At 43.6% G+C, this 15,148-nt stretch overlaps 1 protein-coding gene across 6 annotated transcripts in view; it reads right to left on the bottom strand.

Moving 5' to 3' along the window:
• MAP3K4 (mitogen-activated protein kinase kinase kinase 4) overlaps positions 1 to 15,148 on the bottom strand; it is a 379,054-nt gene that overhangs the window by 148,280 nt on the left and 215,626 nt on the right. For all 6 annotated transcript variants that reach the window (XM_069234493.1, XM_069234494.1, XM_069234496.1 and 3 more), the window contains one exon: positions 2,947 to 3,104. In XM_069234493.1, coding sequence (XP_069090594.1) covers positions 2,947 to 3,104 — 158 coding nt within the window. The remainder of the gene's footprint in view (positions 1 to 2,946; positions 3,105 to 15,148) is intronic.

Here is a 15,148-nt window from a genome sequence, read left to right as displayed (position 1 = left end):
AAAGTGAAATTTTCAGAATTGAGACTTAAAAGTCTACTTTACCATTAAAGAGAATTTTTAATTACATTTTCTTAGACCTCAAATATGGCATTTCTACCGGTTTCCAAACAAAGTTATTAAACCTAATAATGTAACCCAATGCTATCCAATGGGAGGGGTAGGCCTCACAGTACTGAAAAATACATTTGTGAGTTTTTCAATACCAGGACATGTAAAACTTAGAAGTACATATCCAACTTTTCAAATACAATAAACCCTGCCATACGGGCTGTTTAGGGCCTACCCTAGAGTGACTTATATTTATTGAAAGGGCAGTTTGGGGATTAGCAAAAAGTGTATTTTGTCATGTCAAATTGGCAGTTTAAAACTGCACACAGGATGCAATGGCGGGCCTAAGACATGATTAAGGATCTACTTGAGTTGGTGGCACGAAAATGCGGCAGCTCGCTTCTAGCATTTAATTTACCCACCCTGGGTGTATGTTATCCACTTTACTAGGAACATGTAAGTAAATTAATTATGTCAATCAGGTGTAAGACAATTTTACCAAGTTTGAGAGAGTGAGCACAAGCAAATTAGCACTTGTTAGCTGTGGTAAAGTGCATAGAGTCCTAAGGCCAACATAAATGAATTCAACAAAATAGGAGGGGGGAAGGGAAAAAGTCCTGGGGTTGACCCTGCAGAAAGCTCCAAGTACAACAGACATACATACCAACAACTGCCACATTCATCTTGACATGACCATACAACAAAGCAGAAACTCACACACCTCAAGAAATTCTTCTCACATGGGACCTAAAATAACCAAACATTTTCTGCAGCACACTTGTAGGTCTGCTTGTAATTGTTTGACAGACTACTACAATGACAGACTAAAGGTAGTTGTGTGCTGTACAAATGCAGGATAATACAACATAACAAAACAGAGCAATACATTTCTGCTTGGATGTGAGCCTCACACCCTTTCCAGCATATTGAATTTAATTTGCTGTATCCATAAATTCCTGCCCTTCAGAAGCACAACATGTGCCTTTTAAATAACCAGAAGCATAGGAAGTCATAAATTCTAACCAGGCAAACAGGCCCAACAGAGTTGTCAATGTTGCATCAGATTACACTGTGATTCCTTGTGCAAATTGTAGCATGAAACTATTTCCAATGGACTCTGTTTTTCTTAGGCTGAGAGTAAACTCTTATGGCTCCACTTCACCCTACTCACTTCCCAGCAACAATAGTGCAGATACAGGGCACTGGCATATTTAGGAACAGCAACAAATGATCTATTTATTCATTTTGTCCAGGACACTCTTTGGCGTATGCAGAGCCACCAAGAAGTTTCTTCTCTGCCACTTCAAGCTTCTTTTAGCACCCAGCAGGCTTCTTCATTCCATCATTCCACCTGGCTCCTTCCTCAGCAACCTTTCCTCACCCCGGTAGGCTCTTTGGGTTACTGTCATTCACAGATAGCATTTTAGAACCTTTAGCAGGCTTCACTGCAATACCAGCAGGCTCTCCTTCATGTTATCATGCAGAGCAGTGTTCACCATCTCCACAAGAAATGGAAACAGCAAGGACAAAGCTTCCAGCTGCACCTTCCACAGGTTTATCTTTCTATCTCTGGTAACTTGTACAGGGAAAGTAGCCACACATTCCGTTAAGTCCTGATGGCTAGTGTACAGAGGTGACCTCCAGGCAGATATTAAGACAGGTTTATTTATTAGTTGTCATAGATTAGAAGAGAAGGCAATAACTGCGTACCCACCAGAAGCCGGTATAATCACATTTGAACACTGTCTTCAATTTCAAGAACCTACAGGGTGCCCACAAATTTCACACATACTACATTGTACAGAAGAAGCCTCTAAAACAATCCCTCTCTCTGACAACACAGCGGCTTACAGCAACTACTTTTCTGAAGCACAACACAAGACATAGCTCCATGAGTCACCGACACAGCAAGCCTCTCCTGAAAGTGTTCCCCAAGAATCATAGCATACTTTATCCTAACTGCGGTTTGAAATGAAATAAGCTGTATACACATTAACAATAAAGGAACAGAAAAGAAAATCCACACTGCTACCATGCTACAACACAATCTTTATGATGGCAGCGATATGGGTGGGTATGAAGGCGTAGGTTTTCATATAGAAATCATTGTCTATGAGCCCACTTGGTTTGCCAGAAGTGAGCAAAGACTACAGCTTCATGAATGTGAGAGTATGCCAGACCGAAACACGCAGGTGGAAATATGTACTCCTGGTAACATTTAGTGAATCGCTAACCCCTGCTGGTAGTGATCACATCGTAATTAATTTGGAGGTTAGAGAAGTGTACAAAAGTGATCCTTACTCACTGATTTACAGGACATCTGCATTTTAACAGAAGACGTTTCACAGGCGGCACAACATGGTACAGTTCTTGTTTGGATCACCCAACTTTTCCATGCTCGATTATTGTTCTGACTCATTTTGATGCCTGTGTAGTCAATACTAAGGATTCCATTCATAAATAAGGATATTCTGAGCTATGCCTTGTAAATCAAGGGGCTAGACCGCATTTTCATTTTCCAGCTACCCAAAAATTCAATACTACTCACCACACATACACCATGCAGTCTTTGTAGACCATATCTTGCACACGTTTAAAAAAGAGCTTACCACTAAAATTGGATCGTTTACTCAGCAGTTACTATCACAAATCTGTTGGCCAACAGAAGCTAGTTAAAACAAAAACATGGCAGCTGCAACATCAATTTCATCCAGAAGTACTTCCAAAATACAGGCAAAAGCAATTCTCCATCCACTGCATATCAAAATCAGGGGGGAACATGTTTTTGTGTTCTAGTTTACTTATTAAAACTACTTGTAAAATTACAATGCATGTTCACGTGGCCCGCAGCAGAATGCTACTTTGGAACAGCTGTGCGATGGCTCATAGTGTCCCTACCAGAACAACTTTCCAGCCTGAGCTTCGCCTCCTCGTATGTAAGGAGTAATTTCTTTGGTGAAGTTCCATTCTTCCTCTAAAAGGTTTTTTAGGCTGTGAGAGGCTTGAGGTAACTGCTGTAACATTTGGATCCAGCTTCGCATGTAATCAAAGTAAACCTGAAAACAAATAATAACATTTTAATATAAAGTAATAGCGTGCACAAAGAAAAGTACAATTGAGTGGACCAAGACTAGACTTATTTTTGGAAGTTACCCTGTGCAATCTTTCACTGTTCAACATAGACATTACCCCTCAACTTTACTAATATCAACCATATGGAATGGTTAGACTACTTATAGATTTTTATAGGAAGACACAATAGATGGAATTGATATAAGGCACTGCATCTGTATATGTTTTTTTTTTTTAAACATCACATGCGATATTGTAACGTAAGATGTTCTCTTTCCTCGAGTAAGAATAACTGACATTCAATTATTATTACATAAATTATTAAGTCTCTCTCCACTTTTACTTTGTAAGGTCTGCCCCAATTCTTCTTATTAGGTTTTGATACTAATTATGACAAAGACTGATACGAACAAGACTAGGTCTGGGCAAAATTGTATTAATGGCTGCAAAAATTCTGTTACATGAAATTATCGAAATTCTGCAGTATATATTTTGATGTCATTGTTTGATAGTGGGGGAGTGGTTTGAACAGAAAATATTTTGCCGAAAGACGTTCTGCTCAAAGCAGCTTCCTGCCGGTATCCTATGTGGCTTATTTTTTTTTTAGAAGGTACACCCTCCTGTGAAAATTTCACCAGAGATAATGGCAAAGCAACACTACTCCTTGGACCCCTGTGTCCTTGTCGCATTCATTACAAGACAGACTATCTCACTAGAGAGAAAAAAAGAACAGAGGAATACTGGTCCACACTGCCCCACCCTCCTCCAACTGGGGGTACTTAAGCAGTACCTACCCAGCATTCCTCCGGTTCTTTTTTCTGTCTGCCGGCAGATGAAGTAGGGTGACCACCCGTCCATAAATTTCACGGACTGTCCGTAATTTCGCCCTGCTGTCCGTTGTCCGTGATGAAAGCTTTAACGGACGGCATTTGTCCGTAATTTTAGCTTTCACCTAAAGGGCAACGGAGGCAGGGCGAAATTACAGGCAGAGGAGTTTCCCCAGCTGGGCTGGAAGGCAGGGAGTCTCCTGTGCTCTGAGGGAGGGAGGGGCAGACAGATAAGTATAGGCCTTCTTGCCAGGGGGTCTCCTTCCCTAAACACATGCAAATGTGGGCAACTGGTAAATCTGCAAATACAAAGGGGCTTGAAAACCTGCATTGACTTTACTAAAAGGAGTCACTTGAAGTTTTCTGGTGGCAAAGATATTTTTTTCAGAGAGGTATTGTAATGGTGTTCCAAGGTGAGCTGTGGAGTGTGTGGTTTTAATGGAGTGTTATAATTTTTTTTATCACTAGGTATAAACTGTATATTATTCAAATCTGTATTTGAGAAGCACTTTTTATTTATTTAACCGAAATGTATTTGCGCATTTTGTAGCAGCTTTTATTATGATGTAATTGTATTTTTCACAGTCCTTTCAGGTACCACGGTACCTCATAGTACTAACAAACATTGGCAAAGCCAATAGGTCTCATCTACGAAAGAGTTAATGGCTTCGCTAATGTGTTTTAGCCATTAGCCATGTTATACACCAGAGTAGCTGCTGTTCAGCATGGCTTAAAGCTAGTGGCATAGTGGTGTGGAGTGGAGTAGACTAGCATAGGAGCAGTGGCGTAGAGCCCAGTGGTGCAAAGTACAGTGCAGTGGGGTACAGTGCAGTTGTTTAGAGTGCATTATTGTAGAGTGCAGTGGTTTAGAGTGCAGTGGCATGGAGTGGCAATGGACAGAGTAGAGTGGCATAGAGTGCAGTGGAGTAGAGTGGCATACAACAGAGTAGCAGAGAGAGCAGTAGTGTAGAGTGGTGCCGTGGCATAGATTGCAGAGTAGATGGTTTAGAGTGCAGTGGCATGGAGTGGCAATGGACAGAGTAGAGTGGCATAGAGTGCAGTGGAGTAGAGTGGCATACAACAGAGTAGCAGAGAGAGCAGTAGTGTAGAGTGGTGCAGTGGCATAGATTGCAGAGTAGACTCACATTGCAGGGAGTGCAGTGGTGTAGTGTAGAGTGGTGCAGAGTAGGGCAACGTGCTGTAGAGTGGAGTGATGCAGAGTAGAATGGCATAGAGTGCAGTGGCATAGAATGCAGTAGTACATAGTACATTGGTGTATAGTATGGTGGTGGAGAGTGCAACACTGCAGAGTAGAGTGTCAGTGCAGTGATGTAGAGTGGAGTAGAGTGGCACAGAGCAGTGGCGTAGAGTACAGTGGTACAGAGTAGAGGGCAGTGGCATACAGTGCAGTTGTTTAGAGTGCATTGGCGCAGAGTGCAGTGGCATAGAGTGGCATGGGGTAGAGTTACATAGAGTGCAGTGGAGTAGAGTGGCATACAATAGAGTAGCATAGAGCGCAGTAATGCAGAGTGGTGTCATAGAGTGCAGAGTAGACTCATGTGGCATAGAGTGTAGTGGTGTAGAGTATAGTGCCTAGAGTGCAGTGGCATAGAGTAGAGTGGTGTAGAGTGCAGAGTTGCAGAGTAGAGTGTCAGTGCAGTGGTGTAGAGTGGTACAGAGAACAGTGGCATAGAGTACAGTGGTGCAGAGTAAAGGGCAGTGCAGTTGTTTAGAGTGCACTGGTGTAGGGTGCAGTAGCATAGAGTGGCATTGGGCAGAGTAGAGTGGCATAGAATGCAGTGGAATAGAGTATATTGGTGCAAAATGCAGTAGTACAGGGCAGAGTGGTGTAGAGTATAGTGGCGACCAGAGCAGTGTTGCAGAGAGTCAGCTTGCAGTGGTGTAGAGTGCACTGAACTAGAGTGCAGTGGTCAGAGTGGTATAGAGTACAGTGGCGTAGAATAGATTGTTTCAGAGTAGAGTGCAGTTGCATAGAGTGGAGAGGTGCAGGGTAGAGTGCAGTGGCATAGAATGCAGTGGCACAGAGTGCAGTGGCATAAAGTAGATTATTTCACAGTAGAGTGAGGTGGCTTAGAGTGGAGAAGTGCAGGTTAGAGTGGAGTTGCATAAAGTGGCATAGAGTGTGATGGCATAGAGTAAAGTAGTGTAGAGTGCTGTGGCATAGAGTGCAGAGGTGCAGAGTAGATTAGAATGATGTACAGTGTATTGATGTAGAGTGCAGGGGCATAGAGTTGAGTGTTACAGAGTAAAGTGTATTAGCTTAGAGTGCAGTGGCGTACAGTGCAGCGTTGCAGAGTGGCAGAGAGTGGAGTTGTGCGGATTATATTGGTGTTGCCTAGACTGGAGTGGTATGGCGTGCAGACGAGCAGAGCGCAGTGGTGTAGAGATGCGCAAAGTGTGGTGGCTTAGAGTAGAGTAGAGAGGCATAGTGTGAAGTAGCATAGAGAGCAGTGACATAATGTAGAGTGGTTCCGAATGGAGAAGAGAACAGTGGCATGGAGTGGCATAAAGTGGAGTGATACAGAGTAGGGTGCAATTCTGATATATTCTGAAGTCTATTTAAATGTTGTCATGTGATAGAAAAAACTCTTTCCTAACCCCAGTATCCAGCAAGATTGTTGCATAAATCCTCTCACTTTGAAGTCAGAGAAAGGAAAGTAAACACTAAGTTCCCACCGAAGACAGGGCCTGACATTTGACTTTGTTCTTTGAATGCACAGCAAATAGGATGAGATAAGAACAAGATTTAAAGGCCTGTTTACAGAAAGGGAGCACTCGGCAGGATACTGTAAATAAGGTTTTGGCAAGGGAAGGGATAAATTCAAGCTGCATGGCCTAAAACAAATAAAGCCAGCAAATTGAAAGCAACAAATTGTGAGTTACAAACAACAAGGCCAATGGCAAGCAACGGGCAGAATGCATTCACAAGGAAGCACTATGAATTTACTTAAAGTGACAGCTGTGGGATACTTTGTGGGTAAAGTCCAGTATTTTAGACCATATCTTGCAGAGGTTTGGCTACATCAATCACCCAGGTAGTATGACAAGACCTGGAGTGGTTATCAGTTTGCCACCATTTCCTATGGTACAGAGCTTCTAGCACACCTCTTGTAGGGTTAGTGCTAGGTAGCAGACATGAAATAGGGCATTTAATGATTACTTAAGGTGGTTGTAAGTAAGGAGTTGACCGGGGTGAAGATGGTAGTCTGCCACAAGGGTTTGGAAATTTAGTAGCTCACTGTTCAGAAACAAAGTTCCCAATTTTAAGACACCTGCAACATGCCACTGATAGAGTTGCTCTGAGCACAGCCATCCTGTGCGAGTGGGAGGGCTTAGCAAAGGTAGTGCAGGAGCATAGGGTTTCTTCGTGTCAGTTAGTTTACAGGTTCTGGCAAGGCAAGAGAAAGCCATGCATGATAACCCCGGATGGTGATCCATAGAATGGTCAGTAGGAAACGATGAGCAGTGCATTAAACCTTCCTTAAAAGTCTTTACTGGTAAACCCCATCTCATGCAGGGAGGTGGGCAGAAAGCCAGTGAGCCACCCATTGGACATCTGCAGCTGAATAAAAGCATTCTAAGTCCAGAAGAACTAATCCACCCGCAGTCACAGTTAGCTTTAGAGTGGAAAGAGCTCCCGATGGCGCCGCAGCGACCAAATCAGATGTGTGGCCTGTCTGAAGAAGGAATGAAGGTTGAGCAGGGGAAGGTCTGCAAAATAATACTATCATTGGGGTAGGACACCATCTTCGCTAGTGCCACATGGCCTCTACAGAAAGCAGAAGAGAAGACCAAAAAGCAAACTGGGCTTGGAGGGACCGTTCGCTCTGCTGAGATTTTCATCCTGGAAATCAGTGTAAGAATGGTAGATATTAATCACTAGGTATCAAAAGGTAACTTGTTCCCAGTTCAATCTGAGGTCTAATTGTGTATGAAGGCGAAAACAGTGCCATATGTTAATGAAACACTAATACAATTTTAAAATTTGTAACTTTTGTTTGTGCAATTTACATCCCAAATATTTTGAAGATTGTATGTGTACTTGACACTTAGGGATAACCCAGATCTCTAGTTTGGCTTTTGCTCAATTTCAAAACCATATAAAGACATGGACTAAGCGGGCAATTGCCTTGCACAACCTTGCAAGGGGTCTGGCCCCTGCTCACCCTTCACAAGCACTAACAGCGAACCATTGCACCAGAAGAGTTTGCCAAGGTGGATGGGTGGTTGATTATTCAACCACTTGACAGTGCCCCTTCTGTTTTGCTCCTGTGTGCAGACAACTCCCCAGGTACCCAATACCTTCAAATAGTCTTGGTGGACCCATCTTGTCTGATTTTAGGAATTGTCCCACCTTGTTCTTCTCTTCTTTATTTATCCAGTTGTTAGCAACAACCCTTTGAATTACTTGCCGTGGATCTCCCATTTGATCTCGATTTCATCCTACTCTTTTATTATCTTTGATTGGTAGTCCGGGCTCCCATTTCTGAGATAAATGTAGAGTCCCAAACATACACTCTAGTGCAGTGAGACTACAGACAAGTTATGGGTACATCACATCCTGTCATTAGGTGTGAGACTGTCACCCACACCATATGCCCTGCCTCTTTAAAAAAAAATAGGTTGAAAGTCCATGGGCGGTTGCGGTAAGCCAGATGTTTTTGTTCAATTTGTTTAAACTAGTATAAGGTTAATTACCTTAATATTTCCCAAACTGTTTGCCAGGGGTTTTGAAATGTTCAGAAACATAATCAAAATGTTGCTGTTACTTTCTCTTCAGGAAAGATCGGGTAGATTTGGGTAGGGGTGATGGCCTTGCCGTGAAGGGCATTAATTTACTACTGAACAAGGACGTAATGTGACACCTGTCTGTAGCACACCAGGAGGCAATCACAAAAGTGAATAATAGTGCTATGTTGAAAAAGAGTACATAAATGCACTGACAACATAGTGAGGCATGGCCTCTCTTGCGTGTGTCTGTAAAACTGACGTTTGTTCTTGAATTTTTGTCCTGTATTTTGACCCTTTGTCCTGAATTTTTGTCCTGAATTTTGACCCTTTGTCCTGAATTTTTTACAGTCCTGTCCAGAATTTGCCTCAATGCCAGGTGGTCACCCTAAGATGAAGTGACAAGGATATGGGGTTGCACCTGTTGGGTTGGAGTGACTGTCGTGGAACATCATCGGCTGACACTTCAGCTTGATGGGGGTGTCGGCTGGCCGGTTTGCGCGTCTCCCCGCATGCTGGGCTTGCAAGGATGTGCGCAGGAGGTTGGGCTGTGTTTTGACAAAGATCGTGCAGCAGGGACCTTAACGTGCAGGGGCCGGTGGACATAATGCAGCGCTGGTTTGCCTGACTTCCTGCTTTCTTTTCTGTTCTAGTAGCATGCACGGGGTGAATGCGTGCATGAGCGAGCCAGTCTGCTTTTTCAGTAGATTTCGGGCACGGCAAAGCCACTTTAAGCCATCTTCGGGGGGTAAGTAACACATAGCGGTTTCTGAATTTCTGATTCTTGCTGGTGCATTCCTGGTGCCTAACTCAGTGTTGGAGCAGATCGCATTTGGGCTGACAAGATGGGGGAAGCAAGATGGGGAAGCATGCTGGGAAACGGGGACATGTACAGTCATCTCCTTCTTCCTCTTCCCCGCAGACAAATGTACAGGGAGTGTGAGGAGGCAAGACTTAAGAAGCTTATCAAAGAGACTTTGTTGGAGATGGGTGATACCAAAGCCTAAGGATACTTTGCCTTTGAAGTCTTCTCAGCCCTCGGGCGGAGGATGAGTTGTCCGATCAGAGGATCATAAGGGCAAGTACATTGCTAGGGACATGCTACCTAACTTTATTAGATATGTTGAGTCGAACATGGGGTTTCTGGTTGACCACGCCAGTTTCAAAGTACAACCCTCCTTGATGTCCCTGTGCATCCATCCATACATTAGGTTCTTTAAAGGGAATGAAAGGACCCAGATAAGATTCCACTCTTTAGATTCATGGCCAAATTGTACCCTTTAAAAGATATGCAAAGGTATTTTCCAGATTCAATCCCTATTGATTCCTTTGTGGCCAGTTTGGTGGGGAAATCACCCTTAGCAGAGGATACAGTGATTAAGGATTCAGTGGACAAGAAGGTGGATGCTTCCCTAAGTAAAGTATATTCTGGCTTCCATATGGCTCTGCGGGCTGGGATATATGGTATTTATGTGGCCCAGTCACTGATCTCTGACATTAAAACACTGGACCTCTGGACGATGCCTCTGATCGTTCGGGTTTGTTGGATCAGAATGAACACTTGGTAGAATACTTGTCTGATGTCACTTTTGATGTGGTGAGGTCATCAGCCTTGACTGAAGGGGCTTCGGTGGCTGCTTGATGTAACCTGGCCCTCAAAGACTGGTGTACTGACTCTGTCCAGAAGGCGTCTGCTCTCAGGCTCACAACTGTTTGGGGCAGAGTTGAGAATAAACTCTACAAAATGTTCAAGGAAAAGAAGCATTCCTCCTCCTTGAAACTTGCTTCCTCTGAGAAGCAGCTTGTGAAGCCTAAGTCTCCCTTTCGCTAGCCTTCTCGGAAGCAATATCCACGTTCTCAAAGGAGGTTTCAGGCTTGGAGGGGTCACCAAAAGAAAGCCAAGTCTCTGCCAAAACCTTGTTCCTGACTATATGGTGGGGAGTCTGGAGTGTGTGGTTGGAGGTCAGATCCAGCAGTTTATCTTGCTTGGGAGGCATCTACTTCAGACGCCTAGGTGTTGGACATCGTAAAAGATGGTTACGACATCAAATTTGTGGAAATAACTTGTACTTCAGGAGTGTGTATGACTCCGTGGCCTTCCAGGAAGGAGAAGAGGTTGGCTCTGGCTCAGGGGATCTGATCTCTTCTGCAGAAGGAAGCAATTCTGGACGCCCCTCAGTAGGAGAGATACAAGGGTTCCTGTTCCATCATTTCCATTTTTCTTGGGGCAAAATCCTCTGGAGGTTTCAGAATTGTGTTAGACTTGAAGGTGCTCAACAAGTTTGTGCAGTACCTGCCCTTCAAGATAAAAACCCTGCAGAGAGTGATCCCACTAGTGGCCAAGGGACATCTGAGGTGCACCCTGGATCTTTAGGATACAAAAGGCCATGTCCCAGTTAACCCTCAATTACAGCAGTATCTGAGGTTTTAAGTTCAGAAGACACATTATCAGTTTCAGATGCTGCTGTCTACCTCTGAGGGTTTCATCTTCGCCCTCTTTGGGCTCATCTTCATTCTTTTTGGGATCCAAAGTGAAAAGACTTCGACTTTGTGGTACCAGTAACTTCAGGGGTCATCAAGGACTTGAGCTGGTGGACGCTGCTGGATAATCTCTCCAAAGGCATACTACAGTAGCCAGATTCACCACTGGTTCTCACAACAGATGCCAGTGCTTTTGGGTGGGAGGCCACCCTAGAGGACAGGTCACTACATGATGTCTCTGTAGGAGGGTGGCGCTATTCCAAATGGCGAGAACTGATGGCTGTGTACAGAGCTGTGTTGGGGTTCAGTCACCCTGTGGTGCGGTAAGGCAACCAGGTGACAGTGGGCTTTCTGAATCATCAGGGAATACTACGTTGCAGTTCCCTGGATGCAGTGGCTGTCCTACTTTTTCAGTGGGTGGAGGGTCATCTAATGTCTCTGGTAGCAGTCCACATCAGAGGAGTCAACAATGAGATGGTAGATTCTCTCAGTTGTTTTTTTCCTTACTCTTAGGAAATTTCTGTAACCAGTGATGGCTTTCTTCAAGTGTGTATGAGGTTTGGTGTTCCTTTCCTTGACCTCTTTGCTTCCTGGGTCAGTGCGCCGGTTCCCAGGTTTTGTTTCTGCAGTACACAGGAGGGGGCCTGGGAACTTGATGCATTGGCCCTTCCATAGCCGGATCAGCTATTGCATGCCTTTCCCATGGTTCCTCTCATCCCAAAGTTTCTAGCTCAGCTGATGGGAGAATTTCTTGTGGTGATGGTGGTTCTGTTTTGGTCCCAGAGCTCTTATCTCCCCACCTCAAATTTTGTGTCAATTCGGGATCCATGGATGATTCCATGCTCTCCTTCTCCTCTATGGTCAGCTCCATTCCTGTTTCTTCTGAGATTACATCTCTTGGTTTGGAAATTGAGAGGAGGGGACTGCAAATTAAGGGACTTTTGCAACATTTAGCTGTGGTTATCTAGCAGGCCTGCAGGCCTTCCACTATGAAATCATACAAGAGACATTGGGTAGTTTTCGGTGTTGATGTGGCCCTCTCCAGCTGTACCCCCTTGACTGCAATCTCAAAGAAGTTCTGCAGCTTTTATGGGAAGGGTTTGAGAAGCATGTGGCTGTTTCTACTTTGCGGGCCAGTGGGCAGCTATTAAAGCTTGGGGGAATTTGGCTGATGTGGAGTATTTGATGGCTCAGTTGTTACATAGCTTTTCTATTTCTGGCCCTTTGGTGAAGCCTTTGATTCCTCTGTGGGACTTGCCTTTGGTGTTGAAAGCCCTAGTTTTGGCTCCCTTTGAACCTTTGGAGTTGGTCGATATCAAGTTTGTGGCTTTCAAAGTGGTGTTTCTGGTGGTGATAACTTCTGTAAGGTGCATTGGGGAACTGGGTGCCCTGATGGCTGGGGAACCTTTTTTATCCCTGTCGGATGATAGGATCGTTTGGAATCCTTTTTTGTGCCAAAGGTGGCCTCCCATTTTCACAGGACTCAGAAGGCGATTCTCCCTGCTTTGGTGTGTGAATGCGTTTCTTCTGAGGGAGACCAGTGGTCACTGTTGGAAGTAAAAAGGGTGTTTTGGGTCTTTCTGGAGTGGATGAAGTCTTTCAGAAAGACAGACTTTTGAGTGTTTCGTTTGGCGCTTCTTCCCAGGGGGACAAGGCTTCCTCTCCGTCCATCAGTCAGTACATTAAGCAGTTCAGGTCTCCACTTGCTGCAGGGGTTCAGGGGAAGCCCACCTGAGCGGTGGCGGCTACATGGGCAGAACTAAAAGGTGTGAACATCTCTGAGATTTGCAGGGCAGCTACATGGGCGTCCTCCAATACCTTTATCAGGCATTATAGGCTGCAGAATGTTTTGTGTGATGACAATTTTGGAATGGGTGTTTTACATTCCGTAATGCCTTAACTTGCCCTATTGACTGTGAGAATGAATCACTTCGGGGTGCTATGATTATTGTGTTGGTATTCTTGGGTGATGTATTTTTTTCCCTATGAGTGCCGGGTAGCTCCTGGGTATTCTCACTTATAATGAGTGGGACGAGGACAAGCGTGATCTGGAGGTAATGTCCTATTACTTACTGGTAATATTCTTTACTCCTGGTCCTGTTGTCAGCATCCCATTCATTACGTCCCTCCCTCCCTTCTGGCTGGCAGGCCTTCATAGAGAGGGGTTTGGTAGTTCTGGAGGAACGCTGGGTAAATACTACTGAAGTACTCCTCTCATCCCAGTGGGAGGGGGTGGGGCAGTGTAGACTTGTAATTCTTTGTTCTTTTTTCTTTCTGATGAGATAGTCTATCTCACTTGTAATGAATAGGATGAGGACAACAGAACCAGAAGTAATGAAGATTACAGGTAAGTAATAGGACAGTTGCGCCATTCCATAATTGTGATGAAATCTGATGGAAAAACTATGCAGTTTCATACAACCTTAAGCAGGACCAGTCTCTGATTTATATTTGAAATTTTCCTGTTGCACATATGTGTCTGAATAATCAATCATACATGGAATTTTTTTCAGATCTTTGTCCTTCTTCATGCACTTTAGGTTTGTGTCTTACTGGGAAAAAAACTTTTTTGTGGTCTGTTTGACAGTTCAGCTGTCACCAGACAATTATGTGAGCATCACTAGAGAGGGTCTTTCACTGCACCCACATGTTGGGAGGCAAAAGTACATGTTTTGAGTGAGAAGAAGTTGTGTGTGTCCACAAAAAAGTGCTTACCCTCCATGCAGCTGTGATCGTTTTGTTTACTTATCCAGCTGCTTAATTTTGAACTTCCAAGGGCACGCACATGACATAGGAATTATATAAAAGTGTCTTTGATAACTAGATAATTTATGTTGTTTTTCTCTGGAAACTGCACAGATGGGAGGAGGGGAGTCATTAACCTAAATGGATGTTTAGATCTGACTTGACACTGCAACTGTCAGCTGACCTTTCAACCTTCATCAATATTACTCTACAGTTTTATGCTTCCACTCAAATACATATCTATTTCCATGTGATTTACTTGTAATGCTTCACATTACCATGTAACATTCCTTTAAAGCTAGACCTACTGGCACTGCCAGTGATGGTTCTTCTTAGTGTCTCTATTCCCAATTACTGTTGCTGTTTAGGTCACAGTCAGCTAAAGACATTTTGGGGACTTTGAGGAAGTTGACCTAGGAAAGCATTCCTCCAAGTGATTACCACTGGCTTTGTGGTTTGTAACTCACATTTTCTGTCTTTCTATTTGGTAGCTTATTTGCTTTAGGCTATCCAGGTTCAGTTTGTCCCACCTGTTGCCTGAACCTTGTTTGCTGTATTCTTCTACAAACTCCCTTTCTGTAAACAGGCCTTTAAATGTTGTTCTATTCTTGTCACATTTGCTGTGCATTCAAAGACCGAGGTCAAAGATCAGGTGCCGTCTTCAGAGGGTGCTTGTTTACTTTTCTTTCTCTGACTTCAAAGTGACAGGATTTATGTGACAATCTTGCTGTATACTGTGTAAGTATTTCAGAAAATATCAGAATTAGGAACACAAATGAACCACCTGTTTTGTTATTTCTGAAGAGCGCTGGAAACAAATAGTTTAATATGATCAAAATAAATCATTACACTAGGTATTACAATTTCCACACATTTTCGTTTGTGAACTGTAAAGTTTTATTAGTAAAACTGTATGTCTGTTCAAATGTAATTGTCATTTCAATTGAAAATGAGTTGTCTGTAACGGCTGTCTACTACCATACCATGAATACTCCACTGTACACCACTCCACTCCACACCACTCCACTGCACTCTAGGCCACTTCATAAGAAAAACATTGGCTAAAAGCAATATTTTTTTTTGTCTCAAAGCAAGCATTGCCACAATAGTCCAAGGCACAGAAAGGAACTACTCCGTGTGCAGCTATGCTCCTTGCGAAAGGTGAGAAAGCCTTCACTCATAGAAAAGGTCTTTGCTAACTCTTGTACTAAAAAGTAACTATGCAA

The sequence above is a fragment of the Pleurodeles waltl genome, chromosome 5 (genome assembly GCF_031143425.1).
Source record: "Pleurodeles waltl isolate 20211129_DDA chromosome 5, aPleWal1.hap1.20221129, whole genome shotgun sequence".
NCBI classification, from domain to species: domain Eukaryota; kingdom Metazoa; phylum Chordata; class Amphibia; order Caudata; family Salamandridae; genus Pleurodeles; species Pleurodeles waltl.
Note: the sequence above shows the minus strand (reverse complement) of the source record. Positions and strands in the feature narration are given on the sequence as shown.